The sequence below is a fragment of the Crotalus tigris genome, unplaced genomic scaffold (assembly GCF_016545835.1).
Source record: "Crotalus tigris isolate CLP2741 ecotype Arizona unplaced genomic scaffold, ASM1654583v1 scf7180000024372.1857965, whole genome shotgun sequence".
NCBI lineage: Eukaryota > Metazoa > Chordata > Lepidosauria > Squamata > Viperidae > Crotalus > Crotalus tigris.
The window spans coordinates 458,192-478,301 of record NW_024100542.1 but is presented as its reverse complement, the minus strand read 5'-3'; the positions used below and the strand labels follow the sequence as shown (position 1 = coordinate 478,301).

At 36.4% G+C, this 20,110-nt stretch overlaps 1 protein-coding gene across 2 annotated transcripts in view; it reads right to left on the bottom strand.

Moving 5' to 3' along the window:
- Positions 1 to 20,110, bottom strand: part of KCNT2 (potassium sodium-activated channel subfamily T member 2) — a 210,559-nt gene that overhangs the window by 102,502 nt on the left and 87,947 nt on the right. For both annotated transcript variants that reach the window (XM_039328195.1, XM_039328196.1), the window contains exons 5-9: positions 19,951 to 19,999; positions 12,932 to 12,991; positions 9,140 to 9,214; positions 8,080 to 8,163; positions 6,340 to 6,434 (exon numbers count right to left, since the gene is read on the bottom strand). In XM_039328195.1, coding sequence (XP_039184129.1) covers positions 6,340 to 6,434; positions 8,080 to 8,163; positions 9,140 to 9,214; positions 12,932 to 12,991; positions 19,951 to 19,999 — 363 coding nt within the window. The remainder of the gene's footprint in view (positions 1 to 6,339; positions 6,435 to 8,079; positions 8,164 to 9,139; positions 9,215 to 12,931; positions 12,992 to 19,950; positions 20,000 to 20,110) is intronic.

The following is a 20,110-nucleotide window of genomic DNA, read 5'->3' as shown; positions in this document are numbered from 1 at the left end:
GTATGTGAAAATGATAAACAATTAACCAAAAAACCCTCCTTTCATCTGACATGACTTAATCTATTGCTGTTGTCCCACTTGTATATTCATCTGATTCTAAATTTTCTATCTTCAGCCAATCCTATCACTATCACTACCACTTTGGTTTCTCTGTACCTTTTGTCAAGGTAAGTAGTTACATCTGTTCAGAAAGATTTTTTTTAATGAGGTAAACATAGAAAGTAACTTAAAAGCAACCAATGTAGCAGTATATGATGATTTTCTATGACATGTGACCTGCAGCTTCTAGTAATGTTTAAAAATAAAACAGCTTTATTATCTTGGGACTGGTGGGAATAATTTCATCCTCTTCAAATTCCATGACATGCAGGGAATTTGTATGCATTGCCAAAACATCCCCAAATAATTGTATTCCTAATCTGAAATATTTAGGAAGTCCTATGGCAGTGATTGCAAACCTTTTAGAGACCGAGTGCCCAAATTGCAACCCAAAACCCACTTATGTATCGCCGGGTGCTGGGTGGGTGTGGCCTACTCAGCGGGCACAGCTACAGTAGGCTTGGCAAACTGGGTGGGCGTAGCCACTGGATGGGTGTGGCTGCAGTAGTCATGGCAAATTGGGTGGGCATGGCCACCTTGATGTTGCTTATGAGAGCCTGTGGGAGCCGGGCAGGGTTGGGGGAGATCCAGGGGGTCTCTGGTGGGTGGGATGGTGGGCTCCCTAATGGCGGCTCCAGGCTGGCTGGCCTTAGGCCAATGATTACGATCTTTTAGAGACCACGTGTGCTGGGGCAAGGGCGCGTGCCCACAGAGAGGGCTCCACGTGCCGCCTCTGGCATGCGTGCCATAGGTTCGCCACCACTGTCCTATGGCTTACAAAATCAATATGAGAAAGTTAAAACACTAATAGTGTTTAGAAAAAAAATCACCAGCAGCAAGATGGATAGACTCATTTACAGTGGTGATGGTACACTATTAGAAGACATGAAAGATCAGGTTAAGGACAGATCATCACTGCATGGTGGCGCAGTGGTTAAAATACAGTATTGCAGGCTAACTCTAGCTACAGCCAGGTGTTCAATCCTGACGGGCTTGAGGGTTATTCAGCTTTCCATCCTTCCAAGGTCAGTAAAATGAGGACCTGGATTGTTGGGGGCAATATGTTGACAAGTGGGGGCAAACCACTTCAGAGAGTGCTGTAAAGCACTATGGAGCAGTATATAAGTCTAAATGCTATTGCTGTTATTTATGAGTTGCTTAAAGTTCATAGCTTGATGACACATAATCAATCAATCAATCAACTGATTTAATAATTTGCAACTCTGCAAACAGAGAGTTACATCCAAAGGTGTTAACATTAATCTGTTTTCTGCTAATTTAATTGACAAGGAATTTACTCCAATACTGTGACCAATTTCTTCATTGATAAGGCTTGTCCTAGAAATCTTGTTTTTCCTTTAGGCAAAATTATGACATAGAAGTGACCCTTCCTTACCTTAAATCTCTTGCCTTAAAATTTACAAATTGCCTCCTCTTCCATTCACATGGAGAGGAGGTAATTTCTGCCAACCTTATCAGCAAATCATGAAATTCCTGTAAACTTATAAATGCACAGGTAAATGCCAAGATGATGACACACAAAACCATCATTTTGTCTTACATAAAGTCTTCACTACATAATTGAAGTCAGAATGCAGCCCTTAGTAAAGACTTAATGAGCAATGTGTAAATATATGATTGATTTGTCAAGCTTGGCTCTTCTTTAACATGCAACTATATGGAAATAAAAAAGTCACAATGCAGCATTCATGGCAATACTTATTTTACAGGCTAACATAAATTGTTCTTATACTTTGGAAAGTGACAGGTCATCATTTGTGGGAAGGACATACTGTGGCTCATTGCAAACTGCTTTTGCAACTGTAGTCTGCAAAGCATAAAATGTAAATTTCTAATACTGAATTTTACATTCTATACAAAATGCTGGGCCTTCACTTACTGAATTTGTTTCTAAACTAAACAGAAATGTAAAAGCTGTTATATTGTGAGCCATTAAGGTGCATTTACTAAAGACTTTATCACCCTATTTAGAACTTTAAACTTGCAAAACAGTTTATTTACCATTAAGCTAAGCACTTACATTTGTTAATCAGCAATACTTGAAAAAGTCACAATATTTATTTGTTGAATTATGTTATATGGTATATGAATATTAACAATTTCTTGCTAAATCCGTGTGTCTTGCCAATAAATAACATATTACATACATTAATTTTTTCTAACCCAATATTTAAAGATATGCTGAATTCTAGCATTGCCTATAGCATTTTCTTACTTCAATGTGGATTTGTGTGTGTGTGTGTGTGTGTGTGTGTGTGTGTGTGTGTTTGATGCCTGGTGATTGTCTAGACTAGTCCCTGAAGTTTTCTTAGCAAAGATTTTTGGAAGTGGTTTGCCCTTGCCTTTTTCCTAGGGCTGAGAGAGACTAGCCCAAGGTCACCCAGCTGACTTCATACCTAAGATAATCTCCTGCTTTCTAGCCTGATGCCTTGGCCACTCTACTAAACTGGCTCTCATCATGGATTTTAGGGGAGGAAAAATGAATATGCTGCATATTATGGTTTTCATGTTTGAATTTGGTAGATGTGCAAAGTTGTCTAACCTCTGGGAAGCAAGGCTCAATATGCTTGATGAGCAAAACAGAACCTACTGGCTATGCCTAATTTGCCAAACACTAGTCCAGGCACAAATTTTGGAAAATTATGTCATAAAGAGAGCAATTTCTTTCAAATGACCAGAAGTTTGTGAAAATGTTGTTTCACAAGCCGGGATAGATAAGGAAGCCAGCAGCAATCCCACATTGTCCTAAAAGTAACTGCATAGAGATTAACATGGGTATCAATTAGCTACTACCGGTATTTCACACTACTGAAGCACAAGCCAATCTATAACCATAGTCTATCTACTACTCAAAATGCCCCATCTGAAATAATTCTATAAAGAATTCTATAAAGAATTGTATATTATGTAAATAGTACAACTCTCTGAAATTATCAAAAATAAGGCATGGTTATAAATGGATTATTTGAGTAATTTATGTCAGAAGGAAGCGACTTCAAACAGATATTAATCCCCAATGCATATTTAATGATATCCAAAACAAGGACTGCTTTATTCAAAACCTGTGATAAATACATCAAGTAGACACAAAACAAATTGTTAAGAGAGAGTGCTCTTACAGTTAAAGAAATCAGAGACTTTGATAGAGAGGGCGATTAGTTTTCTCTGTCAGTAAAATAAAATCCGATTCCTGTTACAAAACAGGTAAAATTTTAAAGCCCAGTTTTTCTTAAAAATATAATCATATTAATCTTTATTAAACATATTGGAGAAATAAACCCATCTTATTTAGAATATATGTGTTTGAAAGCACAGAAAAATTGAAAATAAAGGTACTTGTGTAATGGATAAAGAACAATCCCTCAGTCCTACCATATAAAATTTGTCTTTCTTTTAGTATATATTATGAGGCATAGGAGAATGAAAAAATATAAGTCAGAATTCCTGAAATGATATATGCTATCACAGAATAATCCAGAGTGCTATATAATTTGAATCCAAGTTGAGAAATGATCAATCAGCTCCAATATTCCATCTCATAAAATTTTAAACTGTATCTCAGATGTGATACAAAGCAGCAGAATGGGGCAAATAAATCAAACTATGTTAATTGGTGATCTACAAGTAACTAAAACTGAGATGCATCCATCAATTGGCCCAATTTCCTTCATTAAAGTGTATTTTATAACATGACAGAAAAGTAAAATGATTTACATTTTATCACCTTATAAATCTGCATGGACCATATTCTCTAGAAAAACTAAAATCACCTTTATTTACATGAAATCAAAAATTAACTATTAAGCTTTATTAGCTAGATTAAAATCCTCTCTTAATTGAGGAACACTATATAGCTTATGCCGACATCATTTTTATTTTATTCACAATTTAGAACAATTCAAAACTGACTGAGGTAAACCCAGTGAGCTCCCATCACTGAAATTGGGCTTGAGTCTAAATGAACACCCTAACCTCTAAACCACACTCAGTCTTATGTCCTTTTTTTTTTTTGGCTCTAATCAGGTTACTATTTTCTTCTCTTTTCTCTCTAACGTTTTCCTACAAAGGCAGGGTCTGCTTTTGGGGGGGGGAGATCAAATGTAAATCCATTGGTTGCAACAGGATTGATCAACTGGATTGTTATCTGAGCCTGGCGTTGTGTGCTGAAACAGACTAACTGTCATGTTTTCATGCTTAAGGCAGAACTAGAATTCATAATCTGCTGGTTTCTAGCCTAGTGCCTTAACCATCAGACCAGACTGTGTCTGTGGGTCCAGCTTACTACGTACTATTATATTCTGACTCTATTTAGAACCTCATAGAATAGGGAACAAACAAATAAAATAGTGAGGAAATATTGAATTTGTTGGTTAGGGAATAAAGCAATTTGTAACTGCAATTAGCTGTGAGGGGAAAATAGCTCCTGGCATGTCATCCAAAATGGCCCGTTTTGCCAAATTGACTGCACATTTTTGTCATTCTTATATATTTGTAATAAAGTAGCAGGTAAAAGAAGGAGAAAGGATAAGATAGTGATGGAGAGTGGGATCCCTGTGGGCCCTGAATTTATCATCCAGGCATAGATGGAAAATTGACATTATTAAACATTCTTGTTCACATGAATTTACTTCCACATAAAGCCCTCTTTGATTAAGCTGCTTTTTGCAACAAATTTTCAAACAAACAAGCTCACATAGAAAAAAGTATCAGAGTATGAAAGCTTTGCATGTCTTCATTAACAATTGGATGAAAAATGAGTAAAATATAAGGTACTTGGAAGGTGAGGAGACTCAGGTCTTGACACAGAGTATCTTCCTCTGTTTTTTATGAAAATGATTAGATTGTAACCAGGCTATAAACCAAGATACAGTCAAGCATCTGCCAGTCTACAGCGCTGCCCAGCCATAAAGTAACTGATCTTTTCTGCCTCTCCTTTGTGACTTTGGCACAAGCAATATATGCTACCCATATATTAAGGTCTGAAGCAGTACAGTAAAAGTAGTACAAGCTCTTACAAAAATAGTACAATAATATAAGCTCTTACCAAAAAAAGTGTATACATGGCCTAGCAGAGTACAACAATCAGTATAGGTAAGCATTATCCAAAATATTAATATTTACTAGTGATCATTTAAAAATATAAATGCAAGTAATTAAAAGGTTCAAAGGAACAGCAATATAAACAAAAAAGAAATCAACAGAGGACTGTTTTAAGGCAGCCTGAATGTGATTTCAATTACCATGATAGATAATTGCTTTATATCCTTAGCTAACAAGTGTGTCATTGGTATTTTTGTCAGTATTTAGTCTATTTTTTTCCCACTCTACAAGGGCCAGAACAAGACCAGAATAAAATGGCACATAATAAGCTGGTGTCTGCAGATGCAGAAGGCAGCAATAATTGGTGTAGGTCAGCTTGCCTTTTTTCTTTATCTTTTCTTGTCACTTACAAAACACAGGCTTGAATCGAACATAATGTTCCCTGGCAAGCAACACAACCTCTTTACCAGTGATAGATTGCTGTCAAATATTTTTGTTTCCCGTAACTTGAGAAAGGGAAAGGGCTTAGGGAAAAAAGAATGCATGGTTTGTAATATTGCTATCAGTCATTGGCAATTATTCTATAAAGATCAAAGGTAGCAAATATTAGAAATGCAAAATGGTGTGAGTTTACCACCAGCTTATTATGTGCCATTTTATTCTGGTCCTTTTAAAGGTTTGAAGAGGAAGCAATTAAGAAGTTCATTTTAAGGTGGACATTTGATTTCAGGATTCATGCAATCATAACAAGAAATGAGTATATAAATATTGAAAAAAAAAACAGATTTGACAACCATATTTGTCAGGTTTACCTAAATATTTTACTGTTGTGATTTATAATATTGTCCTAATATTAGGGTTGTATAAAGAAAAGCTTCCCCCAGGAATAGTTTCCATAGAAGCTCTCAATTCTTTGGGAAGACATACAGCAATATAACAGCAATATAAACAAAAGGGCAGAGGTTTTATCTTCCACTTGATTAAAGGAGTATGTACCTGTAATACTGTAATGGAGTATGATTAAAGGAGTATGTACCTGTAATACTGTAACGGAGATTATTTACATATTTTTCTCTAGTATTCTTTTCTTTTAGCATCATCATTTATTTTCCTAAACAACACAAGGTTAGAACTTTGGCTTAAAATACAATAATAATAATATAATTATACGGAACTTACCATGTAAATATAAGACATAACAATGTAGATATTAAAATCAGAACTTGATTAAACATTGCAGACTGTGTGCGTTGGATGGCTCTATGAAGATCATTCTATTTGAAAAGAAAAATCCAACAAACAAACAAAATTATGAAACCAGTTCATCAAATGTGAGTCAACAGTCAAGAAGTATGTAATTTTTGAAAAAGCAAAAGATAGTGCAGCTAAATAACAAAACAGTTAATTCAGCTTTCTGAAACCAGGTGCCATCAAAGCTAACATTACCATTAAACAATATCACGTAGTGCTCTTTCATACAGAATATCAGAAAGGAGATCAACAAATATCAACTAACTATACATGAAACCATAATTCCTTAAAATAACATTCTAATTTGAACCACTTATGGTTTAAGACGTAAATAAGACTTTTGATTCAGAATGAAAAACAGTGGGTAATTTTGCTTCAGTTTTACAATGTTTTTATGACAGGAAAAGAAACACAGAATTCTGCATATCTTGAATCTTCTGGGCAAAGTTTATAGAACAAATGACAACAAGCCAACAATAGGTAGTCCTTGACTTACAACCATTTATTTTGCCAACATTCAAAACTACAATGTCACTGAAAAGTTACTTACAGCCTCAGTTACTTACAACTTACAGTCCTCATACTTGCGACTATCACAGCATCCCCAGGATTGTGTGATCAAAAACACCTTGCAACTGGCATGTTTTTATGACAGATGCAGTTCCCAGGGTTAAGTGATCATCATTTGTGATGTCCCCAGATGGTTTCTGACAAGCAAATCCAATGGGAAGCTGGAGTCACTTAACAACCACACATATTACTTAACAACTGCTGCGATTCACTTAACAACCATGGCAAAAAAGCTGTGACTCACTTACCAACCCCCTTGCTTAGCAATGGAAATTCTGGTCCCACTGTGGTTGTAAGTCAAGAACTACCTGTAATATGTAGTCATAGTTATTTTATGGTTAACAATAGTTTTATCTGTGACCAGATCATAAAAAAAATCTGTAAAGCAGATAACAATTACTGTTATTTCTATTTAGCAGATGGAAATAAACATGAAAAATTAATGGAGCTGTTTAATAAATGAAAATTTTCGAACCAAGCTAATATTTATAATCACATTTGCCTAGATTCCAATGGTATTGAAATTTGCATCATATAAAAAATGAAGCACCATTATGCCTTTTAATAACAACTTTTGAAAGCATCTTTTCAAAATGACTGCAGGACTCCAAGACCAGAATATCAAGCATAAATAAGTATCGTTCTTTGGCCATTTTCCTATATTTCTTTCTTTCTCCCTTCCCTTCCACCCTCCCCCTCATTCTGCCTAGCAGCATAGTATAGAAGAAGTAGAATTAATATTTATTAAGTTGGGACATAAAAGGTACTCAGGTGGAGGCTAAAAAAAAAATCAAAGGAATTAATACTGGACCAATAGTTTTATTATCAAAATAGATCACATTTGAATCCCTATATCAGATATATCATAGGAAGATAAAACAGATGATGGAAAATGCCAGAAATACAACAACAATGTTCAAAAAGCAACTAAGCTAACATAACTGAACTTTAACCAGTTATTCCCATTAATTCACAGTGGCTTAAATCTAAAATCCATGGTTTACATGGATTATAGAACAGATGGGTTGTATTGACTCATAGACAGAAAATATGAATTTCCCCCCCTTCAAACAAATCTCATCTACTTGTCATACTTACAATCATATTTTCCAAAGCATGTTTGGCAAGCCAACAATTTAAAAACACTGGGATAAATAAATTTCTTAATGCAGGACAGAAAATCTAAAGAAAAAGACACAACATATTATATAAGTCCTCCAAACATTCACTCACTGTAATTGCATCCAAATACAGAGAAAAAAGGAAAACCAGTACATCTAATATGATTAAATTCCATATATCTGTGGTTTTTGACTTGACAAGAGCAGAGCTAGACAAACTACAACAGGTAACAATTCACCTGAGCAGCGACAACTTTGATATTTGATCTATTCTTTTTCAATCCCAATTCTTACTTTTGATTAAAATTATTGTCCTAATAAAACCTTCAGAAACTTACTTCTGAAATGAAGTTTATGGCTAAACCAAAACAGGTAGAACTGAATTAACATGGGTTAATAACTACAATTTGTGCCGTCCTAATTTTATGTCTACTGTAATTTGCTTTCTTGAGTTAGGATCAAGAAGTTATAGTCTAGTGTATGTATGAGTGTGGAGCAGGAATATGATGATTAAAAAAGATTCCATAAGGCACTTTTGATGCTAGATGTTGAACAAAATGAAAAACAGATAACAGATTTTACAAGGGCTTACTTTCTTTTAATTTGAATTCTGTGATCCATATATGATAGAAGATGGCTTGGAAGGCACATTCTACATGGCAATGGGATTAGTGGAACAAAATCAATGAAAAATGCTTTTTCTGTTGCTATTACACCAATCTTATCTGCAATGGACCTGCCCACCCAGATTCTTATATAAAGAATTGCCTCAATTTCTACTATGTAACTAATAAATAATCAATAACACTATGGCAAAAATGAATGAGGCTTCCTGAAAATTAGAGATCACAAGTTATCTCTCCATATTGAAATAAAGGAATCTGTGCTGACCATTAAAATTGAATGGACCTCATAATTTTTCCATAGATTCACAGAAAACCTTGTTTCAAAGGCTTTTCATTTCATTAATATAATTTTCCAATCTTCTAGTTACTGTTTCCTTCCCTCTCCCATAAAAACCATAGACAGAAACTTACTGTAATGATGAAAGGAATAGCATTGATGATTTCCAGCAGAAAAGGAACACGTACGACTTGTTCCCATAAGTTTCCCTTTTAAAAATCAAGAAAAAATAAAATGCAACACTAACAGCCAGCAGTAATTTTTTTCCCATATTAATACCATAATTCATCATGGGTGATATATATATTTATATAGAGTTCACTGAGAAATTTATTACGCAAAATAGAATATATGAATTCTATATAGCAAATCCTTTTTAGAAGAAGGAGATGTACTAATGACATGTTCGACTAACCAACCAGCTCTATCTTCTGTCTAGCTTAGCTTACTATTCTCTAGAAATCGCTATTTCCTAATATCTACATATATAGTAAATGTCTATGGCATGAGTTTGTTTATGTATATATGTGTGTGTATACCTGTATATTTCATATATATATATATATATGTTTTCTGAGGTTTTCGCGGGTGTTTGTATGTAGGTCTTTGGTTGTTCGGGTTTTCTCCCGCGTAAAATTGGAGGTGTCTTGGCGACGTTTCGACGAAGTCCCATTCGTCATCTTCAGGCTGGTGTTTTCAGCTTCGTACTTCGAGCAGCAATGTGTGGTCTTAGCTGTTTCTTCCTTTTAACTGCCAGTGGGGGTATGAACTGATTGGGTGGGAGCTTGGCTGTGTTCTGATTGGGTGGAGGTGTGTTCTGATTGGTTAGGGGCGTGGCTGTGCTCTGATTGGCTGGGGGGTTGGCTGTGCTCTGATTGGCTGGGGGGTTGGCTGTGCTCTGATTGGCTGGGGGAGTGTTCTGTTTGGTTGTGCTCAGGTTAGTCTGAGTTGCAGAGGGGTTTAAGATTTTGGGCTGCCTTGCTATTTTTTGGCTTTGCGTTTGTGGTCGTGCCTCATTTTCATGGAGGGTGTCAGTTTGCTTCATGTATGGAATCGAGGGCTTTAAAGTGGCTAATGATGCAGCTCTGGTCTGGCTTCTGGTTTGTGGTCGTGCCTCATCATCGGTGTGGCTTTGGGTTTGCTTTTTGCGTGGATGTGTGGTGGTGACATCCTGTGTGGTTTTTGTGAGTGTGGGTCTGGTATCATTTTTTGTATTAGGGAGTCGTTTGTCAATAAGGGCGGGTTTCCAAATGGCTGGTAGGCGGGAGGTATCATCTCGCTTGTTCATGCTGTGTGGGCGTTTTTCTATCTCGATGGCTTCTCTGATTATTCTGTTATTAAAATGTTCACTTTTGGCAATGGTTCTGGTATTTTTAAAGTCAATTTCATGTCCTGTGGCTTTAAGGTGTTGGACCAGGGAAGATGTTGGTTCCTCTTTTTTGACTGAGTTCTTATGTTCTTCAATGCGTGCACTTATTCTTCTGTTGGTTTGTCCGATGTATGTGGTGGGACAAGTGGTGCATGGGATTTCGTATACTCCTTGATTTTCTAATTCAATTTTATCTTTGGGGTTTCTAAGGATGGTGGATATTTTTCTGTTTGTGCAGAATGCTGTTTTGATGTTGTGTTTATGGAGGAGATATATATAGATATATATATATATATATATATATATATATATATATATATATATATATATATATATATATATATATATATATATATATATTTAACTAGCAAAAATGCAAGAACACCAGGAAATTATAAAACTATAAAAAGTTTTAATAAGTTAAAATACCAAGCTTTCGCCGGCAACTGCCAACATCGTCAGGGTAGCTTCCAGTCCATGGGGGAGGCTATTTATGGATATGGCTATTTATGGATATGGTGTTCTTTGCACATGGCTCCTGGACCTCGTTACCTCCTGGTGTTCTTGCATTTTTGCTAGTTAAACATGAGTCTACCCAGGAATCACCTTTTTGTTTTTAGAATATATATACATACATACATACATACATACATACATATATATTTGTTTTCTGAGGTTTTCGTGGGTGTTTGTATGAAGGTCTTTGGTTATTTGGGTTTTCTCCTGCTTAAAATTGGAAGTGTCTTGGCGATGTTTCAACGAAGTCCCATTCATCATCTTCAGGCTGGTGTTTTCAGCTTCGTGCTCCTAGAAACATGAAGCCGAAAACACCAGCCTGAAGATGATGAATGGGACTTCGTCGAAACGTTGCCAAGACACTTCCAATTTTACGCGGGAGAAAACCCGAAAACCAAAGACCTGTGTGTGTGTGTGTGTGTGTGTGGTGTGTGTGTGTGTGTGTGTGTATATATATATATATATATATATTATATATATATATATATATGTAGGTCTTTGGTTGTTCGGGTTTTCTCCTGCGTAAAATTGGAAGTGTCTTGGCAACGTTTCGAAGAAGTCCCATTCGTCACCTTCAAGCTGGTGTTTTCAGCTTCGTGCACTGAGGAGCAATGTGTGGTCTTTTAACTGCCAGTGGGGGTATGAACTGATTGGGTGGGAGCTTGGCTGTGTTCTGATTGGGTGGAGGTGTGTTCTGATCAGAGCACAGCCAACCCCCAGCCAATCAGAGCACAGCCAACCCCCCAGCCAATCAGAGCACAGCCAAGCCCCTAACCAATCAGAACACACCTCCACCCAATCAGAACACAGCCAAGCTCCCACCCAATCAGTTCATACCCCCACTGGCAGTTAAAAGGAAGAAACAGCTAAGACCACACATTGCTCCTCAGAGCACGAAGCTCAAAACATCAGCCTGAAGATGACGAATGGGACTTTGTCGAAACGTTGCCAAGACACTTCCAATTTTATGCGGGAGAAAACCTGAACAACCAAAGACCTACATACAAACACCCGCGAAAACCTCAGAAAACATATATATATATATATATATATATATATATATATATATATAGAGAGAGAGAGAGAGAGAGAGAGAGAGAGAGAGAGAGAGAGAGTATATGTGTAGATAACCAATGTAGATATTTATGTTGCACTCAAAAATGGCAAGCTATGTATGTGAAAACACAATTTCAGTTAGTTGTATAGTATTAGCAAAACAAATAAATTTGAAAAATATTAATTCAATTTGAATATAAGAAGCATAGATAATTCATGCTTTTTCTAAGATTCCCATTTTTATCACTGTCACTATTAGAAATATAAAATGCTTCCTAAATATTTAAAATAACAGACAAACTTTAGTACAAAAACACATCACAGACTCATTCAGAGTAATAAATATTCAATTACATTTACACATCAAATTTGATCAATACAGCAACACTGTATTTTAATTTCTAACAACATAGGTGCAACAGAATTATATAGTTTTTGCATTCTTTTTCCTGAAATTAAGATGATGCATCTCAAAACATAGTCACAGCAGCAGGCAGAAATTTGCTTGAATAAGTGCTACCGTCAAGTAAAATCTTATTTATTTATTTATTTATTTATTTATTTATTTATTTATTTGGTTAGTTAGTTAGTTAGTTAGTCTATTTTATATAGCCACCCATCTCATCACACAAGTAACTGTGGGTTGTGCATAACAAAGCAAAAACAATTAATAAATACCAATATTAGTTTCTGAATAAATATTTAGGAATGACTAAAACGATTTAGAGTGTGCATAATACTTGAAGAAAGAGGGAAGGATGGAGGAAGAGGGAGGGAGGCAAAGAAAGAGAGAGATTTATTAGGATATACATTTATTTAATTGCTAGGGTTTTTATTGCATCAGATTTTAAAAATAGACAGTTCTGCTATTATCTAAATATTATACTTGAAGACTAATTCTACTGCTATGCCTACAGTATCACCATGCAAGAGAACGGATCGCAATGTAATTTGGCTCTGGAAAAATATAACAATAAGTACTTACTTTGTAACTAAGATAGCTCAGTAGCATAGTTTCCAACAGACTTATTAAAGCCACTGATACCTAGAGGAATAACATGCATGAGAAATTCGGCAATTTCTGAGGACTAAGCAAGCATAAAAAAATATGTGTGTAGTAGGACTCAAAAGTAGCAACAATTAGGTCAGTGATGGCGAACCTTTTAGAGATCGAGTGCCCAAACTGCAACCCAAAACCCACTTATTTATCGCCGGGTGCCAGGTGGATGTGGCCCACTTGGTGGACGTGGCTGTGATAGTCATGGCAGACTGGATGGGTGTGGTCACCTCGATGTTGCTTGTGGGGAGGGATGCCTGTGGGGGCTGGGCAGGGTTGGGGGGAGATCCAGGGGATCTCTGGCAGGTGGGGTGGTGGGAAGGAGGCTCATCCTGCGGGGTGAGTTGAGGCAAGGCGAGGCAGGGCAGGGGTGCCATTGTCGCAGGGCAAGACGAGGCAGGGGCCAGGGCGGCTTCTGCCTGATACCATTGGCCCCCCGCACACAGAGGCTAGTGAGCGCATGGGTGCTGGGATCCATCCGGCCACGTGGGACCTTGATGACTTAGCAGGCAGCTGGTTGAAGAGGGATGGTTGCCATCTCCGGGGCATGGCGCACATGCCCACAGAGAGGACTCTGAGTGCCGCCTCTGGCACGTGTGCCATAGGTTCGCCACCACTGAACTAGGTGAACAACAAGCACAGAATGTAATCTTCAAATTTTTAAAATCCTTCAATTTCTTAATCTTTGCTTCATTGTATAATTCAGATGATAAATGTCTTTGCATTTTGACTATCCAAACCAACAGTGTTTTGTATATTCTATTTTTTCTGTTCATTGACCAAGATACACGTAAACTTTATCTATTTTTTCCCAGCATTGTAGATATTAATCATTCAGCAACAGCTAATTTGTGAAGACTAAGTATTGATCCATACAATAAGCCAGTGAACAGAAAAGTGTCTTGCCATATCAGAATAAGAATGATTTTGTCTTGAATTTGATTTATTTTTGTATTCTTTTTCCAATACTGACCAACTCAATACCTCTGGCTTACCAGAAACATAGTATGAACATTATAGCTTCCCACTGCTATTTAACACCAGTGTCCGAAGCCTTTCCTCATTTTTATACAATAGACAATAATTAACATGAACTGAAGGCAGCATTACAGAGAATCAGTAACATTAACATCATACACAGAATTAACAGAATTGTATTTCATCCACTTCCTGGGCCATTTGCCAAAATACTAATACTTCACAGAATCCATTCACTTCTTTGGAATTTATTCAGGTTTTACAGGTATTATACTGAAATTAATAGTAGCTACAGAGTAGCATTCCTTTATATTTACAAGATCATTATAAATGCCAAGTCACATCATCCAAGCTGATACTCTGATTCCTGAATAAATTTGACTCTGTAGATCTTAAAATACAACATGTTCCAAAGGAGTTTTATTACATCACTTCAAATTAGCACAGCCCCATTATTTTCAAATCTGGTATTAAAAACCAAACAAATGGCTTAAAATAACTGCTTAGCTACCCAATTCTCTATAAACTGGTACTTCCAGAAACATGTCATTACCGAGTATGGAATTCGAAATAAAAGATTAGCATGAACAACTCTAATTTTAAACTGCCATCCCAAGTTAATGAATGACCAGAACTCAGAACAAAAGCATAATCAAGATTCGGCACAGATATTACAAGTTGTGAAGGTAAGAAAAAACATCAGCAAGATTTCAAATGGCTCCAAATAAATAACACTAATTCTAGCTGAAGTGAATTAGATGCTGCAATTTGCATGCTTCATTATGGTGACAAAGTCTTCAGAATTCTAAGCATCTCAACTCCTTTTTTACAATCCTGTAATCTCTTAATTTGGAGTAGAGTTTGGGTAACTGGATGGCCAGATGCCCTTCCTGATGCCACATGGAGTTTGCAGCAGATATTTTTTCTTTGTACCCTAGAAGAGAAACATCTGCAGCTACCTAGGATTGAAATTTCAACCTTCCAGGGAAGAAGTTAGTGTTTTCACCACTAGGCCGCCAAACCACTCAATTCTAAGCATCTCAATTTCATTGTTAATTATTTAGAGGGTGATAAAATCTTACAGCAGTTGCATGTGCAATTTATTATGGGCAATGTGTTCCTGAACCAATAGTTTTAAAGATAAGAAGTCATGTCAGCTATAGAAACTACTATTACCCTCCAATCAAGAGGATGTTCTCCATTGTTCAGCAGGGCTGTTCTTGCATTGCTATCTTAATGTACTAGAAAAGAAGTGAAAAAATAGAAGGATAAGAAGAATTTCCCTTAACCTTACAAGGAAAAGGAAATTCATTAGTGCTACTACTATAAGGAAAAGGAAATTCATTAGTGCTACTACCTTCCTGTCAAGCATGTCTACATGCTCTGGTAGGAAGAACTTTTCCATTCCAAATGTGCTCAAGCATAGGGCATAGAGATACCAATTAAAGGAATTAATGTTATTAATTCACAAATTGGCAGCAGTTATTTCTTATTATGTTATTACATCAATTTATATTGCCACCAATCTCACAACTGTGACACAGGGGGACAAACAAAAGAAACTCTAAAGAGGAAAAATAGTAAATATATGAAGTCAATATTCCAAAGCTGATACAGCAGCAATTTCAGAAATATAAATTCAAGTAAACAGGTTAGATAAGGAAGGCGGGGGAAGGGGGAGAAAACCCTTTCTTCCCAGATCCTTTTGAAGGGCCATTAAGCAGCACTGTAGAATTCCACAGACTGCACAAAATGCACTAATACATCTAAGTGGTGGAAATGAAATCACAGGGAACAAAAAATAATTAGCAGTCAAGGAAACAAGCCTTGAAGTAAAATTAGTACTGATGATGCAATAGTAAATCTACCTTCTAAAGTTCATTACAAGTGATAACAGGCAAATGACGGTGATGACATAATCAACATTGTATAGTTGAATTTTGAAAAAGCTTCTGACAAAAAACTTAGCGGTCAAGGGATAAGAGGCATTGTTCTTTATAGATTGTTAACTGAGTGGGAAAAAAAACATGAAGTGAAGTGTGGGGATAAATGAGCAATTTTCTCAATGGAAGGAAATAAGAAGTGGAGTACCACAGGGATCTCTGCTTACACTGGGGTTTCTTAATTTATTCACAAATTATCATGAGTTAGGCTAAGCACACACTGAGCTGCCTAAATTTGCAGATAATATTACATTATTCAAGTTGATGATAATGAAAGTGTTTGTGAAGAGCTACAGAAAGGTAATTGAAACAGGATAAGTGGGCAACCAAATGGAAAATACAGAGTTCAGTTTACACAAATGTGAAAATTAAGCATGATATACAGAAAATAGAAGGGAGATTTTTCTCAAAAATCAGGACAGAAATTATTTAATGAAGCTGTTTAAAGTTTTAAATTTAATACAGCAGCCACAAGCAACCACATTTTCCCACACAACCCAGAATTAACCTCTGGCGTTCCATGTTACAAAACAGGAGGATGGCTTGGTTTGTTTCCATATTCATTGGCTCATAGAGAATAGATCTGCAAAGGTTATTGATTATGCAGTATTACTTGGGTTTGGGATGGAAAGCCACCAAATATCAGTGGCAAGGGAACAACAGTGCAAGTGTTGTAAATCTCCCCGTCCTTCTTTGAACTCTACTGAGGCATCTAGTTGGCCACTGTGATATCAAAGTGCTGAACTAAAATGGCCTAGATCTGATCTAGCCTATTTCTATCTTATGGTTTTACTGATACCATTCAGACTGAAGTTCTTTTGTAATTGTGGAGTTCTTAGTGCTCGCTGAACTTCATTACCATATTAGGTAATATTATCAGTGCATCTTTTGTAATTAGCTGTACAGATTAACTAAATATTACTTTCAGGATATAAAAGTTGCAAGACATAGCAATCACATATCTGCCTCCAGATATCTCTTGTATCATCTATTAAGATTCTATTGTGACTTAGTAACACAATAGAAGTTTCCTCTTTTGTCATTTCTGAACAAGTAACAGGAAAATCTGAATGCCAAGCAAATAGATTGGCAGATGATGCTGTCAAAATGGCACTGTACTACATCTTGCAACATCTTGAATCTCCAGGGATTCAAGTCCTTTTTGTTGACTTCAGCTCAGCATTCAATACCATCATTCCAAAAAATCTTCACTCTAAAATGATGCTACTTTAGGCCATTGCATGCCCAAATAACTAGATACAGTTTTTCCCTTTGTGCCTTCACTCTGCTGAACACCTAACTCTCATAGTACTATCTAATGTTTAGGTATATTAATCCATATTGCATTGCTGTAGTATTACTTTTATCCTCCTTATCTTCTTTACTACGCCCTCTTAATGGTATTATTATGATTATTATCACTCTGTTGCTTTGCATCTACACTAAGAGCTTCTGCAGAGACAAATTCCTTTTGTGTCTAATCACACTTGGCCAAATAAAGAATTCTATTCACATTACAACCCTGTAAATAATAACTGATTATTTACTTCTAAATACAGTTTTTTAGGGTCTTTCTTGAATTCCTTGTGTACAAAGGCATTGGATTATGCCTTTATACATAGCTCCATTAGGTCTAAGCGTGATTTGGGAAGACACTGATCTTCTTTTGTACTGGGTAACTAATTATGGCTTCTGCTACACTCCTTCAGTTCCTAAAACTGATACAGCAAATCCAACAGGATAGTAAAGTCATCTGAGAGCAGGTGGGGTATGAAGTAATTGTGTGAATTCACACATGACCGTGGTGAATAGCAATTGTGGGTAAGGCGCCAATTCTTCATTACCTCTGGGGTTCAAATACATAACTGAGTAGCAACCTTTTTTCCTGAAGGAGATTACTGAAGAGCAAACAATATGTTTAAATGTTTTTTAAAGAACTCAGTAAATGTGAAGGTTTGAGTCCACGTTGTTGCCTAATGTAACTATACTAGTTTGCAAGTTAAGAGCCAGAGTTTCTCAGGGCCAAGAAGTCATGTTGTGTCAACAAGCAACACCCTAGATTCAGTGAGAAATCCTAGGGGAGAGGGGCACTGTAATTATTATTAAATTTTGTAAGTTGTTGTGGTTTTAAATCATGGTGCATTTTAACTATTGGTATTACATATTAATTTTATTGTAGATATTTTTGTTGTTTACCACCAGAAGTCTTATGGTTGTGATGGTATAGAAATAGTAAATAAATTTCACTGGGTGCAAAGAGGGAGCTACATTTTCATGTTTATTTATTTATTTAATTTATTTATTTATATGCCGCCCAATCCCAAAGGACTCAGGGCGGCGTACAAAATTAAAACAATCATCGAGAGTAAGACAATAAAATAATTCAATCATACCGCAAGTCCGACCATGTCCCGCCCCCCCCCCGGGGACATCAGCCCCAGGCCTGCCGGAACAGGAGAGTTTTAACGGCTTTCTTAAAGGCCGGCAGGGTGGGAGTTGTTCGAACCTCGGGGGGAAGTTGATTCCACCAGGTCGGAGCCACCACAGAAAAGGCCCTTCCCCGAGGGCCCGCCAGCCGACATTGTCTGGCCAACGGGACCTAAAGGAGGCCCAATCTATGGGACCTCACCGGTCTCTGGGACCTGTGCGGCAGTATGCGGTCCTGTAAGTAACCTGTTGACAGGGTATCTCCAATAGCTCCACAATAGCAATAAAAATTTTATTTAGCCATTAGGTGAAATCTAATCCAGTGCTTGGAAAACAAAGTTGAAGGTTTATCAGGAGCCAGGTAGGATAATACTTTGAAGGAATGCTACTGATGCTATTACCATTCTTTGTGGGCATTGTGGGTATTCTTTGTTTACATATTGCCTAAATATATATTTATACTATATTTTATTATATATATAATATATGTATATTGTTTTTAAGAAGAGATTTGACAGCCATTTGTCTGAAATGTTATAGGGTGTCCTGCTTGATCATGGGATTGGGCTAGAAGACCTCCAAGGTCCCTTCCAACTATGTTATTCTGAATTATGTTATCAGACTGAGTTATGTTATCACCTGGTAAATCAGGCCATCAGGACAGCCTTCAAAATCTTATAGTACCTTTCAAATTATGAGAAGTTTGTGCCTGTAGCTCATATGAAAGTGGCTCAGAGGTGAATTCCCCATCCATATGTGAAAACATTGCTGGTGAAGAGATATGTTGGAGTTGTGAAGAGAATTAACTCTAGTGAAATTCCTTGACACTAGGTAGAATTAAGGAGGAACAAAAATCTTCTGAGTCTGAAAAAATAGAATAGCAACACCGTGCCCATTAGGATATATTTGAAGATGAGCCAAGTAAGCACCTGAAATTATAATTGTCATGTGGATGATTACATGAGTTTTTATTCTTGTTGGGAAGGCAATCTTAAATATACCTGGAATATATGTAGCAACAGTCATTGCTACTATTAATTAAAATCAGAACTATGAGAAGGGAAGAGTCTCATTGACTCATTAGTCAAAGTGTTATACATGTGAGAGAATGGAAGTAATGAATACCATACTGAAATAAGATCATTTTAAAAAATATTTATTTTAGATGGCAAATGTTCAATACAGATATGATCCTGCTTTTTAACACTATTTCTAGTGAATGCTCTCTATGTTGTATAGAGGGAGGGAAGCTGTCTGACATAACTCTGGAAATTTTAGAAGTTACAGGGTGTTTTGGTGTGAATTCACCCAGAGTATGAAATCTATAACTTTATGAAACAACCAACATAATCCCAAAATTCTTAATTATAGAAATCCAAGTACCTTGAAAGTGAACCAAATGGTCTTCAAATAGTAAGTATACAGGAAGATCAAGGTCAAAGATTCAGTCTGATACCTGCAGTTTTGATGTATGGAATATATATTTGTAGAAAGACCTTTGCACTCACTAATTTGCCATTCTGTTAATAAGTACCCATCTTTTACTCTAAAACATTATTAAACATATGTACAATCTATAAAAATGAAATTATACATTACCTGTAATCCCCACAAAGGTAAGCTTCGATTCACCCAAATAATAAGTGACCTGAAAAATTACAGCAACAAAGGGAATGAATTTCCAGTTTATGTTTTTATGTGGGGGGAGGAAAAAAACCTTATCTGAACTATCTATTCTTTTTATTTTCCTTAAATTATT